The following is a 27,022-nucleotide window of genomic DNA, read 5'->3' as shown; positions in this document are numbered from 1 at the left end:
ACTAAGCATTGCTGTGTCAAAGAATTGGACCATTCATCAACTTGATGTAAAGAATGCTTTTCTCCATGGACACCTTTCTGAAACTGTCTACATGCATCAGCCTCCTGGATTTCGTGATCGAAATAATCCGGATCATGTCTGTCTTCTAAAGAAATCTCTCTATGGCCTTAAACAAGCTCCAAGAGCATGGTACCAACGGTTTGCATCTTTTCTCCCCACCATCGGCTTTGTTAATAGCAAGACTGACCACTCCCTTTTTATCTCCACTCATGGTGACGACACAGCATATATTCTTCTCTATGTTGATGATATTATTCTCACTGCATCCTCACACTCTCTTCGTAACACCATTATTGCTGCTCTTCGGTCTGAATTCTCCATGACGGACCTGGGCCCTTTGAACTACTTCCTAGGCGTGTCGGCTACACGTCATTCTGGTGGGTTATTCTTACATCAATCCAAGTATGCCGAAGACATAATCTCTCGTGCAAAAATGGTCAATTGTAAACCAGCACTCACCCCAGTCGACACCAAATCCAAGTTAAGTGCAACGTCTGGTGAAAAATTTGAAGATCCAACACTCTACCGTTCACTTGCCGGTGCCCTCCAATATCTTACATTTACAAGGCCAGATATCTCCTACGCAGTTCAACAAATTTGTCTCTATATGCATGATCCACGAACATCACATTTTGCAGCCCTAAAACGCATCATACGATACATTCAAGGGACAAAAGAATTCGGCCTACATATCTCTACCCTTCAACTATCACCAACCTGACTGCATATAGTGACGCTGATTGGGGTGGATGCCCTGATACCCGCCGTTCCACTTCGGGCTACTGTGTATACTTGGGTGGCAATCTCATCTCCTGGTCCGCCAAACGACAAGCAACACTATCCCGCTCTAGCGCAGAGGCCGAGTATCGCGGTGTTGCCAATGTCGTCGCTGAGTCCTGCTGGCTTCGAAATCTGCTACTCGAACTTCACTGCCCCATTTCAAAGGCAACTGTGGTCTATTGCGACAACGTAAGTGCCATATACCTCTCGGGAAACCCCGTTAATCATCAACGTACCAAACATATCGAGATGGATATTCACTTTGTTCGAGAAAAGGTTGCACTGGGTCAAGTTCATGTTCTACACGTGCCTACGCGATACCAATATGCAGACATCTTTACTAAAGGCCTTCCAAAACCGTTGTTCGATGACTTTCGTTCCAGCCTCAGCATCCATCCTCCTCCTGCTTCGACTGAGGGGGTGTATTAGACTATATGTATATATGTCCACATTCATTATAATAATTAGCCTTCATTGTAATAATTAGCTTGATATTATTCATAATTAGTGTGATACTATGCAAAAGTCTTAGGCTAGGAAATCAGGAAACTAGTGATGTTGTACATATATATATTGACCCTAAGGGGAAGGAAATAAGCAAGGAATTATTCTCCAATAGTAAACTATGTAGGCTTCCCACATGTGATAAAAAAAAAAATTCAATTTTTATTTTTTGAAAAAAAATCTGGATTTTCTTCACGGTTATGAGCAAATACCCCCCCCCCCCCCCCCCCCCCCCCGGAAGTTTTGCACTTAGGTGCAAAAGGTCCCCTGAACTTGAAAATTTATTGTTTTTTTTTTCCTTCTTATTCTTGACTCAAAAGATATTAAAGCCAAACAATATCATTTCAATGTACAGATTGGGGTATATTTCAATGTCTAGCTTTCAGTTGTTATGGCTTATGATAATGGTAGCATACTAATTTCAGCAGACAATTGGTCAATATGATAAACTGGATGGTTATTTTGGTCTGTTTATTCATCTTGCATCAATTTGTAAACTCTTGGTGTGTTGTGCGATGTGTTACTCACGGCATTTGTTCAGAAATCATACAAAGTGTTTCATTTATTGATCTTGTTTTGCCTGTAGCAACCGTAATTGTTTTGAACATCAATTGAGCTAAAAAAAACAAATCCACACAATTCAACTATCGTATTATATATTGCAGCTTTACTGTGGAAATTTTCAGTGTCTCATTTGCTTCCATGTTTTTTCTTTCTCATGCTTAATCCTAACCCAACATCAAATACGGGGATTGAATGGTGAAGATTTAATCCACTATCCTTTGGATGAAGTCACATGATTCCAAATATGTTGCTGATACATAAATAACATGCTTAATGGAATATTTTGCTGATATTGAGCTATAGGAAGTGCATGCGACAATAATATAGAGTCTCAACTTACAAATATGTACATATACATTGAAATATTGAAATATCCGATAATCTGTACAATTGAAATACATTGAAATGATATTATTTGTCTTTAATATCTTTTGAGTCAATGATAAGAAAAAAAAAATATAAATTTTCAAGTTCAGTGGGCGTTTTGTGTGCAAAACTTCGGGGGGTATTTGCTCATAACCGTAAAGAAAATCCAGATTTTTTTTTTCAAAAAAAAAAATTGAAAAAAAAATACCACATGTGACGTGGCACGACACGCCAGAGACGTACAGTGCCACGTAGACAGTCAACAGCCACGTCATGTTGACTAACGAAAGAATTTGACGGATGGGGTAAATTGATTAACGTTCTGCAATTTCAGGGTGTAATTGAAGTTTTATTAATGTTAGGGGGATAATCGACGAAACTTACAATTTCAAGGGGGTAATTGTCTATTTACTCCTTAAATAACATCTAAATTCACATCTACCGAAATAATATCTACTTAATTCATGTATACCTTATATGCTGCCCACACATGCAATCTCATAACAAAACAAGAAAATACACAACAAATAAGAAATAAATAGAAACTCTTTGATAATGAAATTCACTAACTTTTATGGATAGAGTACTGATCAATGAAAAAGATGTTGATTCAATCTTTGATCTTGGTTTCACATATATCGTGGTTTGTGGGTGAAAGGGGTTGAAGGCTCATAATGATTATGAAAAAGGGGGTTTTAGAATTTTACATAGAGAGGGCAATTTCGATATTATTGTAAAATTTTAAGTAAATTTAGGTGTAACTAGAATTATATGGGGTGAGACTAGAAAGAGTCATGAGAAATGTAGAAAAAATAGAAATATCTGTTACTAATAATAAATTAAGGAAAATGCTAACCGGTGCCCCCGGGGCACTAGTTAAGCATCTAAAAAGGAAATTATATTGGTTCTGTTTGGTCAAAATAGCGGATAACTTATAATTCAGTAGATAGCTGATAGTTTATAGCTAATAGCTGATGACTGATAGCTGATAGCTTATAGCTGATGACTGTTGACTGATAGCTGATAAGCTAGATAAAGTGTTTGGTAAAATTGGTAAAATTAGCGGTTCAACTAACTGATAAATATAAATTGACATAAAAGGACATTTTTTATTCGTAATAATTTTTTTGAAAGGTCATAAATATTTAAGATATTTATTCATTTAAATTTATTATTCTACTCAATATATATTTTTGGTTAAAATTTTGTTTTTTTATTTCATTCAGTTTGTATACTTTATGAATGAATAAAGTATAAAATTTTATTTTATAGGCAAAGTAAAAAAAATAATCTATCAATAGGATTAAAAATGATAAAACAAAAAAGTGTTAAAAAATAGCAACAAAAAAATAAAATACTCTATTTTTTTTTACGGTGAAATAGTAATCTATATATCCTTATTTATTAATTTTATTAGCTCTGCAGCAACTTAACCTAATAATTTTCCTCTAAAATGCTGCATTAGGTTAGCAGCAATTTAACCTAACAAATTTCATCTAAAATGCAGCGCACCAATTTAACCTAACAAATTTCATCTAAAATGCAACAATCTCTAATATTTTCTCCTCGCTGATGAGTTTTTCATTCCTATCATCTTTTTTTGCTAGACGGAGCTTATAAGCTATCCGCTATAAGCTATAAGCTCGTTCAATGGTCTTACCAAACAGACTCATAGTAGTTAATGCATTGAAATCACTACAAGAAATGTTGCATTTTGCCAGGGGCAGAAGCCCTGGTAAAATGCTAAAAGCCTTGGCAATTGGACGTTTGTCAGGGGTTTTGCCAGGAGCAGAATCACCAGCAAATCCGCTCATCGCAAATTGTCTTGCCAGGGGTTTAGCTCCTGGAAAAATGCGCTCCTGGCATAGGCCCTGGCACAACCCCTGGCAAATTGTGTCTGCATGATTGCAGGCTTTTATGCCACATTCTGGTCAATGCAGGCTTTTGTAGACTGTGTCAGCATCACATGCCAGGGACATTGCGAGGGGTTAACCCCTGGCAAATTGTGTACGAAATTTTTTTAAAAAACGTTTTTATTTGTTTAAAAAATCAAAATATTAAAATTTAATAATTAAAAATAATTTTAAAAAACAATTTAATTTATTTTTTTGAAAATTAATTAAATTTAATTATTAAAATATTTAAAATAAACGTTTTTAAATTGTTTTTTATTTCTTTTTTTAAAAATGAAATTTAATAATAAAAATTATTTAATATATGCATACATAATATATACAGGCCCTCACGGGCCCTCAAACTACTGTGTTATGGAGTCATTTTAATCCCAACAAAAATATGCATAACTCTCAAAATCTCAAACTAGCAAAATCAATAAGCAAAACTCAAGATTACACATTCTAGCACAAAATAAAATAAACTTAGCATGTTAACTAAACTCCGAAACAACTATAACATTATTGAAAACATTGATAGTTAGTGATCGAAATCTTACATAGATTTGCGTTTATTTTCAGCGAGAATAGCATTGTTCAACCGGATGTCAAACATGTAAACAACCAAAACAAGCAGAAGCATGGGATCTGATTTTTATTTTTATTATTCAAATTATCAACACCATTATTCTTCTTCTTCTTCATTGAAACTAAAACAATATAGTAATAGCAATACTAAAAAATAAAAAGAAAGAAGATAAAAATGACGTACTTTCAAGAAATCTTCATCAACGACAGCAGAAATGTCGAGAAGAACATTAGTAGTTGTTGAACACTACAAATCAAGACCAGAGACCCAACTTATAAATTGCAACACAAACATTAAGATAAAACAGCAATACATCTAAGAACATTGTTATCATCATATGTCTCAATCTCTCATCAAATATCCATTGAGGCCTTACTAGCAAGCTTGAAAATCATCAATATAACAAAAACAACATGTTTAACTAGTGACTTTCCTCAAAATCCGAATTTAAATATAAAAGAAATCGTAAAATATAATTTAAAAAAGATGTAGAAGATGAAACTCACCAAGAAAAGACAGAGATGAAATGGCAACAAAAATTGTTATCCGGCACGGTGGAGAGGATTGTCAGCGCGATTAAGAGGATTTCCGGTACGGTGGTTGCCGGTGAAAGTTCTCAAATCATGAAATTAATTTAGGGGTTTTGTAGAGGAAATTATGAAGAAGGAGAATCTTAATTTAGTTTTTCAAAATGAGACCCATGATGGCCAGAAATGGGGAAAGAAGGTGGTGGTTGGTGTTTTTGAAATATCACCGATCTAAAAATAAAGGAGTGGGTTTGGAAGAGGAAGATGAGGGGGTTTCAATGACGGTGGTAGTGTTGAGAAAGGAGGTCAGGTGGAGGAGAAACGGCCACCAGAAGTGGTGCTACAGTGGTGGCATTGGAGGAGAGAAGAAAATTCTCCCTCTGTTGTATTCTACGTGAGAGAGAGAGAGAGAAAGAGAGAGAGACAGAAATGGAATAAAGAGAAGAAAAAATAAAAGAGATGAGGGAGTATGTACGTGAGTTGGAGGGAGGGGAAAAATTTAGTGGTCCCATATGCAATTTGCCAGGAGCTATGCCAGGGAAAATCCCTGGCAAACCGCCACAGAGCCCAATGGCTCTTTAGTCAACTCATTTCAGCTACTATACAAGCTATTCAAGTAGCCTTTGGAGACAAATTTGCAAGCTTTGCAATTTGCCAGGGGTTTTTGGTGGCACAACCCCTGGCAAAGTGTTGTACCGTCCTGCTTTTCCTGACCAAACAAGAATCTTTTCTGCTCCATACATTTTGCCACGACTTTTGTGAGGGGTTGCCCCTGGCAACTTTGCCAGGAGTTTTCCCTGGCATAGCTCCTGGCAAATTTTCCAGGAGTACTTGCTTCTGGCATTGTTCCCTGGCAATATGCAGGATTTCTTGTAGTGAATTGTGTAATTAATTTATGAAAAGTCAAAAACAGACTCTCTTTATGATAATAATTTCTTTTTTTTGGTATGCTTAACCATTATCTCTGAGACACCAGTTTACATGACTCATAAATTAATTATCAAGTATCTGAGGTGTTACACATTTCCTGTGAGTTTTAACCGAAGATGTGTTTTCATTTATAATAAATAACTTTTGTTAATTATGACAACTTTCAAATGGTGTTGCAATGCACTAAAATAAATTAAATTGTATCTTTTTATACAAATACTTAGTTGTTAAAATGATAAAAATATTTTTGTTTATTAGTTACTTCCCTCCATTTTAGGTTTATACTTTCTAGATTTTTTTTATAGTTACTTATAATGGTAAATGCTATAATAAGTTAACTTTTCTCCTTTTTCTTGTTCCCCTTTGCACTACTAGTACGAGGTTATTTTGTTTGTGTTACTTTGATTTACTTGTACTTTTGGGATAATTCCGAGGTTTTTTCTATATTTATATTACACATTTTGCCATTAAAAAAACACACACAAGCTATTATTGTTGTGCGAAACCTACAAAGATTTATTTTATAGTGCAAAGGAAGTAAAATGTCTGGTACTATTGATAAGAAGAAGAAGAATGCTGGTCATATGCATTGGGCATCGACTCGACCATTGGGTCTCCAGTACCAGTAGTCCTCAAATATTTATTGTAATCAACTTTATATTTTCTTGAAGTTTTATTCCCCTTCTATTTGACCTTGTCAAAGAAAAATACATAAAAGCTTGAAGAAAATTATAAGAGTACAAATATTTTGATGTTCAAATATAGTTATATGGATACAAGTAATATATAATTATTTTTCAGCTTATTTGTTACTTTTAAATGCATTCACAAGAATAAAGATGACACCACGGAAGTTTAGGAAATTCACACATATCTTCTGGACAATCAGCGCGTGATAAGCATGGCAATAAATCCTGATAGTCTAATCAAAATAAAAGAAGTTATATTAAAATGTGATGCAACATTTTGTATAAGATAAATTACATATTTGAAAATAGCATGGAAAATGACTTACCACTTTCGGTTGGAGCAAAATATACACAAAGAAAGATGATGAATGCATAAAATAAATATGGGATTTGATCCATATTTTTTTCTACTTTGCATTTTAAGTAGAAAACTGTTTGATCACTTTATAAGAAAAGTTTTCATGTTTGGTCAACTTCAACTAAATAGTTGTTAGCATTTAGGAGTTGCAAAAAACCATTTATAAAAAAAAGATTTATTATTAAATGTCTCTAAGATACATCAATGTGTTGTGTTTGTCTCTTTCTCTCACTATGTTCATCACTTTAATTTCAATATATATATATATATATATATATATATATATATATATATATATATATATGGGGTTTGCTAGGATACACCCACTAGTTTTTATTAAGGTGTGTTTTAGCAAAGATATAACTAAAAAGTTGTTAAATACACCTTAAGGTGAATGTTGCTAAAACACACCTTCTAAAAAATAAGTGGGTGTATGTTAGCAACTCCTATAGGCATTTGCTAGGATACACCCACTTATTTTTTAGAAGGTGTGTTTTAGCAAGTTATAACTAAAAAGTAGTTAAATACACCTTAAGGTGTAGCTTGCTAAAACACTCCCACATAAAAATTAGTGGGTGTGTTCTAGCAAATCCCTATATATATATATATATATATATATATATATATATATATATATAGACACACACACCCCAACAATCTTCGTAGAGATGATAACTTACTACTTTATTAATTGTTACAGTTTAGCGCACTTGCCAAATTTGTCATTAAGTTTTTTGACGCCGTTTCCGTGGATTGTTAGTATTCAACGTGGCAAACTTTCTTCGCTTAATTTTAGGTTTATTTGCTTTTATCTTTTTATATTATGGATGACAGGTCACCTTACGTTATTTTCAGTATGTTTTCAAACATTTAAGTAGTGATGTAGGTCATTAAAGAGAAGTTTTAGAGAAGTTGTTCATGATTTAAAGTACATTCTGTAATGTTTTCAAATTGATCCATGTAATTCTGTTTCTTCCATAAGCAAAGGTATTTCATAGATGTTTTTTAGTATTCTATTGAAAATGAAAAATCATGTAATTTTACAAAGCAAGACACCTTAAGAAAAAATGGAAGACATGGAATGAAGATTCAAGATGCTGCTAAAGACATTACATGTTGGGAAAATTTTGTCCCAAGTTTCATGACCAATTCAAAAAGAAAACACTAAAATAAAAGGCAAAAACACCATAGATGGATGAGATCACTACCTTATCTAAACAAAAATTACGTCCTACTTATAAACAACTCAAACTCAACCCTAAAACAATCAACCTAAAACATAAACACCCAAACCCATACATTCTCAAAACTCCTTAAGAACTTATCATAATTCAAACCATTCACCACCATAGAAAATAACCATCATCATAGAAACCAACCTCGACACCATGGTCAACAATGATTTGGAAGATTGCTCTAACCCTTTGGTTTTGTTTTAAATTTTAGTTTGAAGTATTTTTCCTTAGCTAGCATCTCTGTAGTGAATTCTTTGGACATAGTGACATGAAGTCTAGAAAACTATAATCTTTTGAGCAAAAGAATGCATCAAATGTTAGTTGTTCCATTGCCGGATTAGGTAAAGACTTTTCATAATTTTATCATTCCTGGAGATTTTTTATTTTTCTATTGAATTACAAGTATATTAGTTTGAGTACAAACAAAAGTTCAAGTGTGGGTTGTGATGACAGGAAATATCATATAGGGTTTTTAGTGTCTTTTTAGAATCATTTTAGAGTAAAAGTAGCAAGTTTTATTGCATTTTAGTAGAGTTTCTTTTAAGGATTCGTTCAAAAGTCATAAAAGAGAAAAATTGGAAAAATGACCTTGAAACATGTCACAATCACTCAAACCAGACAACTTTGTAAACTTACTATGCTGATGACAAGTTTTATTATGTTATTCTTAGTGTATAGTTGTTAATGATTTTTCAATGAAAAGAAATGGAAAGGAATGAAGAAAAGCACAAGATCATCTATTTTCTAACTTGTGTTGTGTGCTACGAGCCATACGTCGTGACATTGAAAGAAATTCAACATTGTTTCACACCTTCCTCACTCGCGTCGCAAAATCAAGACTTTGCCTTGCGATATATAGAAGAACTCAGAACTGGTTGATCAGTGTTTAAATTAAATCACGAACTTTTAGATCGTATCACGAGAGCTTGTAAAAGTCAGAAGAATCATGAGTTGAGGAAGTCGCATATAGGAATAATATTTATGTCATTGGGCTAATTCGGAAGACTCAAATAGAACATTAGGTTTCTTATAAATTAAGTAAGAATAGGCATGGTAACAAAATCGATACCAGCAGGTACTTGCCTGAAACAAACTCAATTTGACGGGTATTCCCGCTTTGATTGAGTTTGGGTTTTCCCCGATTTTAAAACACAGATAAGGGACGGGTAACGGGGATATATATACCCACCAGAACTCATCCCGAATGTAGAAAATCAATTTATTACTCATTTTATATAAATATAAATCCAAACCCTATATCATGGCACTGACACAGCCAGAGTCTCAGTCTTTCAAATGATACTCACTTATCATAGTTCTCTATTTTTTACTTCCGTATCTCACACTCTCGACCTCTCTCTTCTCCTTCACCATAGTCATCGATCGCTATTATCTCTTTGCTGGATAATGCATTACAACATTATGCTCGGGGCTAAAAAATACTTTTATTTTTATTTAAAAAAAATTATCCACTGCGGGAATGGGGATGAGACGGGGATATCTGAACCCTGCTGAGGACGGAGATGAGATTCGATTTTTCATCGCTGCTGGATATGGGTAGTGTAACAATAAGTATATGAGAGTAGGGTATGGGGACGGGAAAAGTGCACTTTAGCCTACAAATAATACATGTAATAAATAAATAAGAATATTTAAATATTAAAATAAAGTGTAACAAATACAAATGTCCAATTTTTCCTTTATCATTTAAAAAGTGTAACAAACTATATGAGTGTATTTACACTTACTTTTTCATTATCTCAAGTATACCCTTAAACAACATTTTTTTTCTACACTAAAGATTGTTGTTATTGTCATTACAAAAATAAGAATTTATATTATATTTTTTTTGTTATATTGTTGGTTTCATTGAAATACATAATCATGGTTAGTTTGATTTGTTATAATTTGAAAGCAAAAACATTTATATTTTTACTGTTAATCAAAACTAAAATTTCATTAAAAAAAATATCGTTCATAATTTTCAAACGTTAGCGCAATAAAAAAGCAGAAAGACGGGCACGTGAGTGCCCGTCTTCTCGTTCGTAGAAAATAAAAACAATAAAGCGAGTAAATTAGGGAAAGTTTGCAAGTTTTATTTCATTGCGCAAAGCAATAGTGAGTTAGTAAGACGATGGTCAACATTACCCACTATTTCGTTATTGGATTAAATACAAGTCAATGATCAATTTTAAGACAAGGATTCTATTTAAGTGATGAGTTCGTGGGACAGTATGTCCCTTAAACTTTTAAGTTTCACCAACTAATCAGTCTAAGGTTATAAGTAACACTAAAGGGTATATGGTCGTTGATGGTCGGATTTAGGCAAGTGTATCAAATCATTTACCAAGTAATAAAGTGATAAGTAGAGTATCGTATTCACATGGATTGTCGTTTCAACCAAACAATTCATGTTACTATTTAGGAACAATAAAAATAAAAGATATAAATGGTTTAGAGTTTTGCAAAGTTAATTTGTTTGCAACAAAGAAAAGTTTACTTGTTTTGATTGCAGAATGTTAGCGGCGGTTAGGATTCTTCGAATCCCCTCTATTTAATTGTTGAAATTACTTAACAATCAAGTCTTATTCATGTTATTAATCGGTATCTATCTAAATATTGAGTTTGTGAGGTTTTAAATCATCACCAATGGCATTGTAACAACACGAACCACACTTTGCGAACAAAAGTCTCCCTCCTAGCATACTAATTTAAATCATGCCGTTGTATCTTAGTCTCTTACCCCCATTTCGTTCATCCTTTTTCATTTGAGAAAGTCACATTAAGACCCATAAGTATCTATAATATTGTCACACACGTTGTAGGCTAACCGGTTAGCGTCGTTGTAATACATCTTTATGTGAATTTGCACGTTTTGTGCATAAATCCATTTTTTCAAGGTTTAACCATTATTGGTCTCTATATTCATTTCTCGCTTATATTCATTAAATCAAAGTATGCACCACTTAAATTTTTTGTTTCTTTAAAGATAACTCCAACAAAGACGAAGGGGAGATTCAAGGATTCCCTAATCGATCACCATTAATAATCTGAATCATAAACCTAATATTGCATTGGCAGGGCAATTCAACCTGCAATTCTATTCAATTTTACTAAACATTTGTCTTTTGAAATAAGGGTGCGTTTGGCCCAACTTTTTTGAGGCATAGAAGCTACTTTAAACTTAAAGTTAAATATATGAGCTTTAGAAATGAAGTTAAAGTTGTTTGGTAAATGCTGCTTTTTATTTCAAAATCTATTTTATGTTCAAGTGTTTGATAATATTTTTATTTAAAATGAATTTATTTTAAGAAAGTTCATATTTCAAAAGAAATTATGATAAATAAATAAATATATTTAAAAGAAACAATAATTTTTTTAAATTTTTTTAGATAAAGAGGTGAATAAGATATATAAAAATTCATACATTATGATTTTAAGTAATTTTTGAAGATATTTCATAAACGATTACCTCATTTATGTTTTTTTTTTTTTTTTTGGATGAAAATGCCTTCTTAAGATCTAATAACTATTAAAATACTTAAAAATGAAAGAAAAAAAATTCCTTATATATATATATATATATATATTACTAAACAATATAAAAAATTAAAATTTAAAAACATATAATTTATTATATTTGAACGTTCAGTAAAATATTTTAGAAAATAGAAATCTTTTACAAATAATGTAAATTATATTAAAAGGCCTAAATAAATAATTCTTTATGACCTTTAAAAAAAATCTTGATTAAATATATAAATAATGGACCTTTAAATTTACATCATAGTATATTTTTAAAAATAATAATAATAGTATATACCATTGTCAATAAAAAGTACGAGGATACCAAATTGCGAGTAGTAGTTTTTTATAACTAATTTATTAATACGATTAATAGAAGATAACCATTTTTTAACATAAACAAATTATAGCAATTAACAAAAATAAATGTAAAAACAAACAAAAAATAATACATAGCAATTAGCAATTGAAGAGAGCACATGCATGCCGTTTGAAAAATCAATTAAAATGAAAAATAAAACGTGCACAATAGGATTCGAAGGGGAATACATAGAAAAAAGTAGTCGAGAACTTTTAGAAGTTAGTTTCAATAACTTTAGCAAAACTACTTTATTTGTGTATTTTACACTAGAAAAATAAGCAACTTTTTATATTAAGTGCTTCTCAAGAAATGTGTTTGGCCCAACTTCTTCTTTTATTGTGTAGAAAAGTCATAAATAAGTCGGGCCAAACGCTACCTAAGTTTTATTAATTAAAAAGTTGAACGACAATACATGTGGAGAACGATAAACTTACTACTTTATTACTTGTTACGATTTGGTGCACTTGCCAATTTCGTCCATCAGGATAAAATACTATACTTACACTTTATTACTTGGTAAATAATTTGATACACTTGCCTAAATCCGATCATCAAAGAGTATGACACTTCTTACCATAAACTTGTGACCCCTTATGATGGTCGGATTTAGACAAGTGTACCAAATCATTTACCAAGTAATAAAGTGTAAGTAGAATATCAAGGGGATTGTAATTCCAACTAGGCAATTCGCCTTACTTATTTGGGAACAATAAACAATAAAACAAATAGAGGATAAAAGGGCGTTTTGCAATTTAGTAAGTACGCAGTAGAAAAAGAGTTTAGGAGTTAACCTGTTTTTGATTGCGGAATGTTAATGGTGGTTAGGATTCTTCAAATCCCCTCTATTAATTTGTTGGAATTAATTAATGGTCAAGAATTATTCAGTTTCTAACGTCTTCTATCTAAGTGATGAGTTCATGGGATTTTACTACCTACCAAGTGTTAAGTTGCACCTACTGATCACACGGGTTTGTACGTGTGAGGTCTTACTCTCTCAGAGGTTTGGGTTCATTTCCCTCCAGCTGTCAGTTGCAACCATACACCAGAGTTTCTTCAAGGTTCATTGTTTAGGGTCGTCAATCCTATAGGGAGATGCACTAATGCACGTAAAGGTACGTGTAGGGTTTCTAGATTCTCAATTTCTCAATTTCCTAAAGGTACATTCGTCGTTTGAATCTTAGCAGGACATCAACATATTCTCCCTCTTGGTAGTTCTACAAACGGGAAGCCCTATCTCGTCTATCTTACCAAGGATGAAAGAAGAATAAAGTTACTATGCTGATTTAAGTCATGAAGTTATCGTGTTTCCTTAATTACGGTTAATCGCTATCTTAGTTACTTCCTTATTCGGGTAGGTTTTCACCAATATTAGGTATTTCATCATCCTAAGGACCGTTATCTCATGATTTTTCGCTTCAGAGGAGACAAATCTTACGTAATAGTAAAGAACTTAAATTAAATAATCCAACAAACAAAACAGAGGTTCATCTTAAAACTATAGCCTAAAAAGGTTTAGTTACTCATCGTAACTAAGACAAATTACAATAGAAATAAAACATACCCTAAAGACTTAGAGTGAGGTGAGAGACTCCTCCTTTGAAATTCCTAGTGCTTGCCTTCCTCTTGAACCGCTTCGTTTTGAATGAGAAATAATGATTGAGAGGCTTGGTATTTATAAGAAAGTTTGCAACTGGATTTGGGTTGAAAATTGGGCTTAAATCGCTTAAAAGTGGAGGGAAAAAAAATCAGTTCTGACCTGCTCCTAGCATTCCCCAGCTGCATGGCTGGGAGCGTAGGCATATTTTGACATGCCCTAGCGCATGGCGCATACCCTGGATCCATGGTGCATATCTCCCAGGCGCATGAGTGCTGCTTCCGGTGTGAAATTGTTTGTTTCTTCGTCTTTTTGGGTGTTTCCTTTCTTATAAGATGTCTTGGGACTTGGGAATTGAATTCCTCCCTTTATAGTTTCGTCTGAGACCTCTTTAATCTTCATTCATGGTTTTCTCAAAGTTTTCGAATGTTTTGCTATGCAGATTTGCATGATTTCTTCTTGAATTACATCATAACACCCTATGATTGCTATGTTTTGAGAAAAAGTAGATTTGCACGACTCATTATAGAAAACATTACAATTGCCCCGAAAACAAAAAACAATTGTTCTAATACTTCTTTATTCTGGATGAAAAATGACAAAAAAAAAAAAAACTGAAAAACATGTTATGAATAAGGTAAGGTGGTATGTCATCACCTTCTCTGAATCCCTTACTTACTTAAGCGTCGGAGCAAATGCAGGTACACAACCCCCGTTTGTCTAACGGAGCCAACGATCAACCTACCTCACCAGAATCACCGTATCTCAACAGAACCAGGCTCACAACGGATCAACGTCTGTAGGTGGCAGATTCAAGGAACTCAACCATCCTCTTAGGTTCAACCGAATCAACAATAATATACTTGTGTAATATAACAATGCACATTTGACCATGTCAAAGAAACATAAATAAAAGTTTGAAGAAAATTATAAGAGTACAAATATTATGATGTTCAAGTATATTTATACGGATACAAGTTGTATATAGTTATTCTTCAACTTATTTTTATATTTACATGCAGTTACAAGAACCATCAATACACCATACAATTTGTGAAAGTTCACACATATCTTCCGGGCAATCAGTTCGTGTTTTGCATGGAATAATATTTGAAATGTCTAATAAAAATAAAATAAAATAAATTTGATTAAAATGTGATGGAATATTTTGTATAACATAAATTAATTAGCGTGGAAATGACTTACCAATTTTGGTCGAGACAAAAAATACATAAAGAATGATGATGGATGCATAAAACAAATATGGAATATGAGCCATATTTTTTTCTCCTTTACATGTAATAAGTACAAAATTGTTTGATCACTTTATAAGAAAAGTTTTCATGTTTGGTCAATTTCAGCTAAATGGTTTTTATCACTTAAGAGTTACATAAAACCATTCATAAAATAAGATTTATTATTAAATGTCTCTACGATACATCAATGCGTTGGGTTTGTCTCTTTCGATCACTATGTTCATCACTTTACTTTCAAGATATATATTTATTTCATTTTTAACATTTCATGATAGACAACAAAAATATATTAAAAGAAAAAGGGTTAATTATGTTTCAAGTCCCTATAAAATAGCGACCTTGTAAGTTTAGTCCTTATTTAATTTTAATAGCATTTTTAGTCCCTATAAAAAAAAATTTACTTATAATTTTAGTCCCTGCTAAAACAAAGTTTGATTAATTGTCCTTAAACTCTTAAATTTTTGAACGATTTTTTTGAGACAAGATTAGAACACTATGAAAGGTTCGTTTACTAAAATTTAGAATTTTCAGACATGAAATGAATTAAATATGAATTTTTTAAAACGACAAAAGTTAAAGATAAAAAGTAATAAAATCTGGATGTAGGAATCAAATTTTGCGATAATTTTTTGCGGAGGAACTTTTAGTAATGTTCTAAACATGTCTGCAAAAAATTGTTCAAAAATTTAAGAGTTTAAGCATAAATTAAACAAATTTGAATTGAGTAGGGACTAATACTCAGGGCAAAAAAACAAAATTAGGGACTAAAAATGCTATTAAAATTAAGTAAGGACTAAACTTACAAGGTCGCTATTTTATAGGGACTAGAAACATAATTGACCCAAAGAAAAATAATGATGAATGGTAAAAATAAAAAACTACTTGTAGACAACGAAGAGGTGATCGATAACCTTTTTTTTTTGACAAAAACAAAACGACTTTCATTTATTCAAATTGATAGAGTACACGAGTTACAAATATTGCTAAAAACGTAAAAGGTGAATCTGCGGGCAAACTCATATCACCCAAGTTAAAAGCATACAATGACATAATGTCTATAAGTCACCGAAATACTCATGCTTTCGGATTTGCAACATTGACGCCCAAATCATTGATTGAATTTGTAATTGATTGAAGTTGATCTTTCAATAGGAACTAAATGAACACCGCGACAAGACGCGAAATCAAACGCCGCACAAGATGACGCCGCACTTAAACGACAAAACCACAAAATTAAAAACACACAAAAGGAAAAAATGGATATATGGGAAAACCACTTATTTAGATTGAAGGAAAGGGAAAAAAAATGTAGATGGATGATTCTAGATCAAAAAAGACCTAAAATCACCCCTCCTCGATTAACGAATGAGAAATAAAGTTTAGAAAGAAGGTGGAGTTTCTCTCACTAAAAAATTAAGGCCGAGGTGATCGATAACATATTTATTTAAAAATTAAAATTACCATAGTATACATTTTTTATTGACAAAATTATTGCTAACACTAGATTTCAAAACTCAAACTTTATGATTAATGTTTGTACATAGCAGAATTCAACATGTACAAAATACTTTTAAGTTAAATTAAAAGATTCACATTCCTTAAAAAAAAATATTCATATCAATTACAAAAAAGTATAAAATTTTAAAGAGATATACAATTGAAATCCTAAACTAGACTGTGATTCGGTGGTGACAACTCGTGAACGTCTAGCACATGAAAAAGAAACAACTATCCCATTGAGTTTGCAAATATGGATACAACATAAAACCTCTCGTTGTCATGAGCATGACTAGCTTAAGTGTACAAGTGACTTGATAAAACCTGCAAAGGACCATACATCCATTTTTTTATCTATAATATTAGGAGGGTTTATGGTTTACACTATCATACATTAGTGATCAATCTTGATAAGAAATCTTAAACCTAATCTATAATCTATGAAAGCAACACACAAACAACAAAGCACAACGGAACATGCAAAACATGACATAGTAAACATTAGAAGATACTAAGGCCTGGCTGTAGTGCATGGTTACGGCCAGAGCCTCCATAGGTACAACAAATCAGTTAGAAACACTTCAAAATTCGTGTTCATAAGTTCTTAAACCGTCGTGAATCAATCAAGGAAATTAAATGATCAAACCTTAAATACCAATGGTTGTTATGGTTTCCCCTAAGTTGAAGTTGAATGATGACAATTTTCAAACAAGTGTACTAGTGTGTCGATAAGTAGTAAAATTTATAAAGTTTGTCTCCACAGGTATTGCGGAATCCTAATCATCGTCAAAGCTCTAAAACAAACTCTTTACTTTTCTGCAAACAACTACTACTCACATTGTGCACACTTGTATCAATAGCTTTATAAAGATTGACATGAGCGTACATGACATCTTGTATCAAGTCTCCAAACAACTTACTGACATTGTTAAACACATGGTTCAATGAGACTAAAAATCCAAAGAGTTAGAGGATGTACGGGTCAAATATGGTGACAATTCAGTCGCCAACGCTCCACAAGGGGTACAAGAGAACTAAAATATGGATAAAGATATTCCTACTTGGATTTTCCCAAATCATCAACTTTCATGCCACCACATTTTAGTCCTTGCAAATAGGATAATACTTTGGTGACATAATGTCACCGTGACATTAAATCTGGGCCACACAAAGGGTTGTGTTGTGTGGCCCAGATGTGTTGTATGGGTGACATTAAATCTGGGTCACACAAAGGTGTATGTTGTGTGGCCTAGATTTAATGTCACGGTGACATTATGTCACCAAAGTGCCACCCTTGCAAATAAGGCTCATTTGAGTTTTGGTCCCTGAACTTACCAATTATTTTAAACAGCCACTACAAAATTTAATCATTTGAATTTTAGTCCCTCAACCTAGTTAATCACTGTCACGTCACTAAATAGTTGATGTGACTCATTGACTCAACAAATTATTACTTGAAATGACAAAATTGCCCTTTCTTCTATCAAAGCGCGGAAAAATAACAAAAATAGCCCTAAGACCATTTTCTCTATTCATCTCCCCATTCATTTCGTCACTCCTTCTTCTCAACTCTTCTTCCCCATTCATTTCCCCAAAACCCCTTCTAAATTCACTATTTGAACCTCCTCTTCTAATTCGCACCTCCTCTTCTAATTCCGCCATTCAATGCATCGTCGATAAACTACATTCCCTTTGCATCACAACCATCACCACCAATCAATTCTCTTCCTCTTCTTCTTCCTCCACTGCCAACTCCACCACCGCCGGTGAAATCTTCCTTCCCTTACCACGCACACTCCCAAATCACCGCGTTGGTCACACACTCGAACTCAGCTGGAGCACACCGGAGAATTCAGCTCCTCTCGCTGGCGCAAGAATCGAAAAATTGTGGAAGAATGAAGATGAGAGAGTGCAATTGAAGGAGAAGGCGAGGAAGAGAGTACCGACATTAGCGGAGTTGAGTTTGATGGCTGGGGAGATGTTGAGGTTGAGGGAATTAGGGTTTGAGATGAAGCAGAAGATTAAGGTTGGGAAAGTCGGTGTGACAGAAGGGATTGTTAATGGAATTCATGAACGGTGGCGAAAATCGGAAGTTGTTAGGCAACACGAAACAAGGACTGGGTTTTTTATGTGAGGAAGATGATAATGGCCGAAAAATTAACAATAAACTCACACAAACATCAACTCAATGGATCAGTTAACACAAAGAAGAAGCTGAATAGAAGAGTAGAGAAGAAGGAAGAAGCTCGGTTACTTGTGTTTAGAGAAGAAGAAATGGGTAACAGGATGAGAAGAGAAGAGAAGGGAAATAGATGAATAAATGGTCTTAGGGGTATTTTCGTCATTTTGCCACACTTTGATAGAAGGAAGGGCATTTTTCGTCACTTCAAGTTATAATTTGTTGAGTCAATGATTCACGTTAGTTATTTAGTGACGTGGTAGTGATTAACTATGTTGAGGAACTAAAATTCAAATGGTTAAATTTTGCAGTGATTGTTTAAAATAATTAGTAAGTTCATGGACCAAAACTCAAATGAGCCCTATTTGCAGGGACTAAACATACATATAAGCCATTAAATTATAGGGACCAATAGTTTCAACATTTAAGTGTATTTTTTTTTATAAATATTCACTTTGACCAATAGGAACGAAATACATTGTATGTAATAAAATGAAATGATATTTGAACAACAATTTGAGATAACTTTTGTGACAACTTCCTTTCCCCTTCAATTTGTTATAGTGTAGAAGTCCCTTTATCAGCATACCCCAAATCAAATGAAAGATATGCAATAATTGAAAATCAGACAATCAAATTGATTTTGTTTTTTTTTTTTGGGGAAAATTGATTGTTGTGCCTAAAGTGGGAATAGAAAATGCAACAATTGATTGTTCCCATTGTGCCTGTTTGGTTGATGTGCTAGAATAGTTCTGATTCTAAATCAATTCTAAAGTTTTTACAGACACACTTCAATAGCATCAACTACTTGTATAAATATAATGTTGCTACCATAGTACTTAGGCCAAAAAATCAGAGTCATCATCTCTGAACAATTGCAGGTACAAATTCACATTGCAAAATACATTAATCAAAAAACATCGTAGATTTATACTACTTGCTTCATTAACCTAATCATATGAAAATTCAACAATAGCAAAAGAGAAACCTTTCTTAAATGAGAATAGATTCTCCTTAAATTCTTCCATGACTTCAGATTTGCCCAGTTCTTGACTAGCAAGGGAGAAACTCATCCTCTCGAGCACCGTACCATTTTCCATAAAAAATTTAGATAAACACAATTCATGCTCATATCCATTAACTCTTCCAAATTTCACAACCTTAAGTGTGGATGTCAAACAATCTGGCACAGCAGCAGAATTCAGAAGCTCCTTATCGAATTTGAATATTCCCTGATGATTAATCATCAAATAAAGTTTGAATCAGACTTGCAAAGGCAAAAGTATAAATATATTTGAAGAAAAACCGAAATTTGATTAGAGAAGTTAAGATAAAAAATCTACGACTTTGTGCTGTAGCACCGACCGAAGGCATGTCCGGGGTACCGGCATGACACCGACACATGTGATAGCATAACATTCAATTAATTCATTTTCTCAAATTTTACAAGTGTCGGTGTTGTATCCGGTCTATGTTTCATTGTAGTTTATACGGTACAAAACTATTACTAATATAGTGAAGCTAGAAGAGCATTGCTATTTGCATTTATTGAATGCTAAGTACCAACTTACCAACCTTGAAAATAAGAGTTTTGAGAATCGGTGAGCTTTGAAGTAAGCCCAGCAAAACTTCACACTTGATCAAGCCAAGATCCAAATAGCTCAACATTGCAAATTCGGGTAGAACAGCCACATTTGGTTGTGTGATATCCTGAATGTCATAAAGAAACTTATTTGTGTATTGCAACATATGAAAATTATGGAATACAACTTTAATCTCCATTCACAACAAATTTCTGCCTAAAATATAGATCTCTCCTAAAACAAGCTATGTGAAAACATGTGCCTAAAATTTAGACAAGCACTTTTTTTTTTAAAAAAAAATATAATCAACATTTGAATCAAATCATTATATTCATGATTTCTACAATATAATCTTAATTTAATTATGAGTAATACTAGCAACACTCTATTTTCAACACTTTCTCCAACACTCACTTTCTTATTGGCTTAAATCACGGTGGGTCTCATATTTTGGAAATAGGTTCCACTTAAAGTGGTGGGTCATACATTGGTTTCATCCAATAGGAGAATGAGAGTTGAAGAAAATGTTTAAAAGAGAGTGTGTCTAGCATTCCTCTTTAATTATTTGCGTACGAAAGAATAAAATCGAAAAGTTCTCGATTGGTGCTGATTAACACTACGTTCTTGACTACATTATAAAATATAAAGTACTTAAGGTTTGGCTAAACCAAATATATTCAGTATTAGAAAGGGTTGAATAGCATGCTCACCTCAGACCCGTTAAATGTGATAGATTTTGCTTGACTGAACTGATTGAGAAGCGCAAAAGCACGTAGTCCTGCTTCTGGAGTTGCATCCTGCCACCTACTTAGCATTATATTAGCACAAGCATATTTAGCTATCGACGGATCTGACAGAATTACGGGTTGTGATATAGCATAACCATCATAAGTAAATTCTTTCAGATGACAATCAGAAAATTCGATTTGACAACTCGGCTCATGAGATGATGGGCTACGGTCTTGCACGATGTGAATGTTTTCAAGTAGAGGTGCTTTTACAATGACACCCTTTGCACCTAACCAATCACAGTTTCTTGTCACAAACGTTTCGAGGACTGGTAAAGTAAGGCTCAGATAGCCAGATGAGGAGCAATTGGTAAACTCTATCCAACGCAGCCTGACATGTTTAAGGCTTCCAAAATAAACATCCTTGATGGGAACTTCGATATGACAATCAAACATCTGGAGCTCCAATTCTTCTAAAAAGATGGAGTTGAAAAGAGATTGAGATGCAAGAGCTGAGAAGGCCCATTCAAATCTTGAATGGATACGAAGATTTTTTATTTTCTGTGGGATCAAGACACAAGAGATCCATGTATTTAGAAGGGACATATCACACTTGTTATTCATGCTAAGAGAAAAACTTTCCACGCTTGAACCTTTGGTCAGAAGAACTGCCCTGTTGACAAAGTTTCTGAAGTATTGAACTCCACCCGATTTCCTTTTGTAGAACAGACAATCATCTAAGTCCAGCTTGGTGATGAAGATCCAACGGTACATCCATTTCTTAGATAACACACTTGTACGCGCTGCATCTTTTGTTGGGAGAAATGAGAGAATGTGACTTATAAGCGATTCGGGTAGGTTGTTGGTTAAATCTTCAACTTCATTTGCCTTATGCTTCTTATGAGGCTTTTCCTTTCGTGTTCTGACACCAGATGAAGCTGAACCAAACTCCATGTTTATAACAGTTAGCAATAACTAATTAATTTTCTGCATTTTCAAACATTTTGGAGTATCATTATTAATGAACAGCATCTAGTTAAAGTAATCAAAAGTTTAAGCAGATAATAGAAATTAAATAATAAATAAATTAAACTCATTCTCGCCAAATTGCAGAAAGTCTTCAAAGCTTTGAGAAAAGCTTAATGAATTTATCACACAAAAAAGACATACATGTTTTTAAGAATGGTCTAAAACTACGAGTGGCATCCATCCATTAAGAGATTACGATCATGACTATACTTGTACCAACACATTTTTTGCTCCGTGTATGCAAGAGTGTCAAGTAAAATCTAACAGCCAATGATCTAAAAAACAATAATCTTGTGTTTCTTTCTTGAAAGAAACTTGGAACATTTTGGGATGTGGTGAAGAAATCTTTGTGTCCCTTCACTCTATTCTTCTACATTATTATCTTCTAGGAAAACTAAATTAGCTAGATGCTGAAAAGATTATTATTTTTTTTTAAAATTCGATATCCGGACCAAGGACCGTCTAATCTGAGGGGTCCAGTCCTACCGTCCACTTGCAGGGGCCTATTTATAGCCGAAGCAAAGCTTTGTATGGGCTGTCCCCGCCAAAATTGGCATTGGGGGAATCGAACTTATTTTGAGCGAACACTACCGGGCCAACCCAATGGGTTGATTTTTTTAATTAACCTAATCTTGACAAGATGCAACTATGAAACAACATAGGCTGATATTTTACCTCTTAAATTGGAAAATTCCCCTTTTGGTACAATCTGATACGTCTTAAATTTTTAAACCTTAAGTAACTAAGTCTCTTATTATATACACAATCTGAAAACAGAAGAAACTTTTCAATAGCTTTAATTAGACAGCTAAACATTACCTTTGTGCTTTCATGAAAATAAATAAATAACACAAAAGTTGAATTTGAGAATAAAGTCATGAATATCTAACATTCCAATAAAAATTAAAATACGACATATCATTCTTGCCATAAACCATAAAAACCCTAAAATTAAAGAAATAGAAAGCAAACGAAGTAAGAAAAGTTGCTGTAGCAGAGAAAAGAATACTAACCGGAAGTTAGGGTTTTAACGCTTTGTTTGGGTTTCATCCGTTTGCATTTATAAGAAACTAGTGTGTGGGCTATACTTGTAGGTTTGTTTCTATCGAAGTGTGGGTTAAAATAAGTTCAAAGGTTTTCTCCCTTTTTTATTTTATTTTGGAGTAAACATCAAATTGGTCCCTATCTTTGTAAGAGATTCTCAAATTAATCTTTGACTTTATTAATATTTCAAAATAATCTCTTGTTATTGTCAAAAGTTATAGTAGTACCCCGCCCCAAACTTCTTGTTGTTAATTTCAAATAGCAACCTCAAACTTAATTTTAAACCATGACAAATATTTCACTAATTTATCTAACTCCAATGAAATCAAACAAATATATCATTATAAGGTACACAACTCTTGATATTATTCAAGTCACATAAGTAGCAAAAAAGAAATAATATATGGAGGCTAAAGTTGTTTCATAAAAGATATAACCAAGGGCGAATGGTTGTTTAGTGATGGGGTAGCATTGGCTACTCCAAAAGAAAAGAAAAAAAACTTGAGTAATTAATCTAGTTTAATATATAGCTACCCCATTTATATATTATTTGGTTACTTCAAACAATTTTGTTAGTTTAAAGAGAGATGATGTCAACCACCACATTTTTGCCGGAAAATTCCGGTCCACCACCGTGGGTCGTCGGAGCTCCGCCGCCGGAGCCGCCGCGGGCCACTGTAGCTCCGGTGTTGACCTTGTTGTTGACCGAAACAGGTTTCCAACAAAAAAAATTAAAAAAAAAATCTGAAAATTGGGGCTTGTGGGCCATGTGGGCTAATGCTATATTTAGTGGGCTTACTGGTATTGAGGCCTATGTAATATGGGGCCAATTTTCTCTTCTTCTTTTTAAACCCCCTCTACATGTGGGCTAGGGCTGAAAATTTCAAGCCCCATCAAATTGACAGCTCTAGTTGAGGAGTGAAAATTTTGTCGAGGAATAACTTATTCATGAGTCGGTGAAAAAAGTTATTATCGACAAAATTATTTTAAGAATTTCCTATTACCATATGTTTTATCTTGGTTTTTCGGGTGTCAAACATTGATTAAGTTTGAACCTTTTTAACCTTTGATATCTCATTTTTTCTTGGGAAGGGAAAAATAAGAAAAACCCTTGAAAATTGAGGTTCGGGAGTTGTTTTCGTCATGGGAAGGTGTTAGGCACCCATAACGACTATAGTATCCTATAGGAACCGTCTTTACTTTCTACGCGCGCGCTTTATTTTTAAATGCTATTTGAAAGTGTTATTTACACCTAAGAGTTTGCTAGGTTAAGGATTGGAGGGAGAAGAATGTGTTTGGATTTTTGTTTTATTGGAATTGGAGAAGTTTTGATTTCTTGATTACATACCCTTGTAAGGGATCAAAATCCATGTAGTTCTCTTCCAAAAAAGTTTTTGTTTTTGTTGGTTGATTTTAATTTTGAAAATGGAATTTTGAAGAATAAGAGAGAGAGGCCTCAAGGGCATAAGATTTGGAAAATGTGAGGTGGAATTAGTTATTTTGCAAAAAAAAGTCTAAGTATGATTAAAGTTCATTAAGGTTTTTGTTTAAGAAAATAAAGGGAAAATTCAATGGGATTTTGATCCCAAGGTTTCTTTGGAAAATTATTTGAGTGAAGTTGTTCATATTTTTTTGGAAAAGAGAATTTTTCTAAGTGTCGTGATTCCTAAGCATACATCTAAAGCATACATTCCTTAAGCATACATCTAAAGTATCCATGTGATGTGTGTGCATGTGTCAGTGCTTGTGTCGGTGTACATCATTAGAGTCCATTGTCCCTTACATTGGCCCTAGTTTACATTCTATGGTCTTGCAAGAAATTAAAAGCATGAGGAAAATTACAAAATCCCTAAGTTTTTACATGCTAAGTCTTGGCACGAAGAATTAAAGTGCAAGAAATAAAACTAAAGCTGAAGAATGAAATATGCTTATGGAATGTATGAAACATGAGATGAAAATGTTAGTAGAATAAGGCATAAAAATGAAATATAGGCAAGTAAAAATTGCATAGCAAAATACCCAAAAATAACCACAAAAGAAGTAGCAAGACTTAACAAAAAGTAGCAAAATATACCTAAGGACTCATCACAACAATAAAGCAAATACATGACCTCTAATCCTCACATCATGGCAATTTTTCAAGGGTTTTATTTCAGCTAAGACATGAAAATTATAAGGCAATATCAAGCCCAAAAATCAAGACACATTTTAAGTATATTTCACACTTTATTTCCACATAGGAATATTCACATAACTTGTAAAACAAGAAACTAACAAATCAAATCTCAAAACAGTAGAGAATAGCACCAAATCAGAGGCATACACATTGTAAATTCACGTATCAAGGATCAATGTATCATAGTAAGATTTTAGGATCAAGAACATGCAAGAATTTCACAAATTTTAACAAAAAAGTAACCAATTGACAAGAAATATCACACACATTCTCCATCAGGTTTTAACATGTAACAATATCACAAAAATATCAAGAAAATTGTCAAGAACACATAGAAATATTTTTAGGAATTTTTACAAGAATTTTTAGGCAAGGCAGTGGTGTAGAAATCAAAACACAGTGTTAGAATAGCAAAAAGCAGGAAACAATGAAGCTGCAGCGAAATAAAGGCCCAGGCCCAAGCACATCGATGGACCTGGATCATCCAAACGCTTCAGAGGCGTTGGATTGATCCAACTCCCACAAAACCCTAGATCTAACGGTTTATAGCAAGCAGAACACCATAAGGCAGATTAAGCACACCGTAACACACAATCAAGGCCCTACACATCATCATCAGGCAAGATGAATGGTCCAGATTGAAAGGAAGGAGCTGAACCAAGTGAACCAGACTGGTTCGCCTGAACCGGTCCGGTTCACAGCCTATATAAACACCACACCGGTTTTTTCTTCACTTCCCTCACTCGTTTCTCTCTCTAGGTTAAACCTTAGAGAGAGAAGCTCTCTCTTCTCACCTCATGATCTTCATCTTCAACCTCAGGCTTTCTCTTCGAGCTTCGGAGATTCGAACAAAAGATTCACAAGAAAGCTTTCTGGTAAATAGTTGAACCAAAAATAAATCGGTGTTCTTCTTCTTCCTCTTCACCGGTTTGATTCTTCTTCTTCGATTCCTCTTCTTCTCAGATTCGAACACTGTGATTGTATGAATTTGTCACTTCGGTGACGAATTTGTGCTGGAATTGCAGTGATTTTGGTTTGATGATGAAGATTCAGATTTGAATCTCTGAGAACTTCACGAAATTCACTTCAATTTGGTTTAATTTGTGGTTCTGGAAAAGTTAGGGTTTGTGATTGTGCTTTTGTGTTCTTGGTGAATTCTGAGATTTTGGTTGTTCTGTGATGAATCAGTATGAAAATTGTTGTGAATTGATGAGTTTTTGTGATGAATTCGTTCGAGATTGATGAGATTGGAAACAGTTAGGGTTTCTGGTTCATGTGTTCTTGATGAAATTCATATGAATTTGAGACTTTGATCCGTTTTTCTGGAAAAGGGAAATGAGACTGTGTTTGTGTGAGTTGGCAGAAAATGAATGGTGTTATCCTTGTTGCATTGATTAGGTGGCCTTTTATAGGCTGACATGTGTACTTGAGACCCAATGAGTTGTTGACACCTGTTATCTGACTTGAGAAATTCGGCCTTGGACTTGAAATTCTGACTTTGGGACCTTTTTGCAAATTTTGGAAACTAAAGGACTAAACTGCAAAATAAACTAAAG

At 33.5% G+C, this 27,022-nt stretch overlaps 1 protein-coding gene and 2 long non-coding RNA genes across 3 annotated transcripts; all 3 read right to left on the bottom strand.

The window, feature by feature from the left end:
• Positions 1 to 6,851: 6,851 nt before the first annotated feature.
• On the bottom strand, positions 6,852 to 7,368 carry LOC146949337 (uncharacterized). Its single transcript, XR_015027221.1, has 2 exons — positions 7,228 to 7,368; positions 6,852 to 7,134 (listed from the first exon to the last, which is right to left on the bottom strand). It is a non-coding gene; the product is annotated as an uncharacterized LOC146949337 (long non-coding RNA).
• A 6,443-nt stretch (positions 7,369 to 13,811) lies between these two features.
• Positions 13,812 to 15,355, bottom strand: LOC146949336 (uncharacterized). Its single transcript, XR_015027227.1, has 3 exons — positions 15,181 to 15,355; positions 14,137 to 15,093; positions 13,812 to 14,011 (listed from the first exon to the last, which is right to left on the bottom strand). It is a non-coding gene; the product is annotated as an uncharacterized LOC146949336 (long non-coding RNA).
• A 4,346-nt stretch (positions 15,356 to 19,701) lies between these two features.
• On the bottom strand, positions 19,702 to 23,365 carry LOC146949335 (F-box/FBD/LRR-repeat protein At3g14710-like). The gene is made up of 4 exons (XM_085745386.1): positions 23,260 to 23,365; positions 21,200 to 22,204; positions 20,482 to 20,616; positions 19,702 to 20,138 (listed from the first exon to the last, which is right to left on the bottom strand). The coding sequence occupies exons 2-4, from the start codon at positions 22,169 to 22,171 to the stop codon at positions 19,857 to 19,859; spliced, it is 1,389 nt and encodes a 462-aa protein (XP_085601512.1). The 5' UTR covers positions 22,172 to 22,204; positions 23,260 to 23,365; the 3' UTR covers positions 19,702 to 19,856.
• Between the last annotated feature and the right edge of the window lie 3,657 nt (positions 23,366 to 27,022).

This window comes from Medicago sativa, chromosome 2 (genome assembly GCF_051527215.1).
Source record: "Medicago sativa cultivar Bolivia chromosome 2, Bolivia_mono, whole genome shotgun sequence".
In the NCBI taxonomy this organism is placed as follows: domain Eukaryota; kingdom Viridiplantae; phylum Streptophyta; class Magnoliopsida; order Fabales; family Fabaceae; genus Medicago; species Medicago sativa.
The sequence above is the reverse complement of the archived record's forward strand: the minus strand, read 5'-3'. Positions and strand labels throughout refer to the sequence as shown.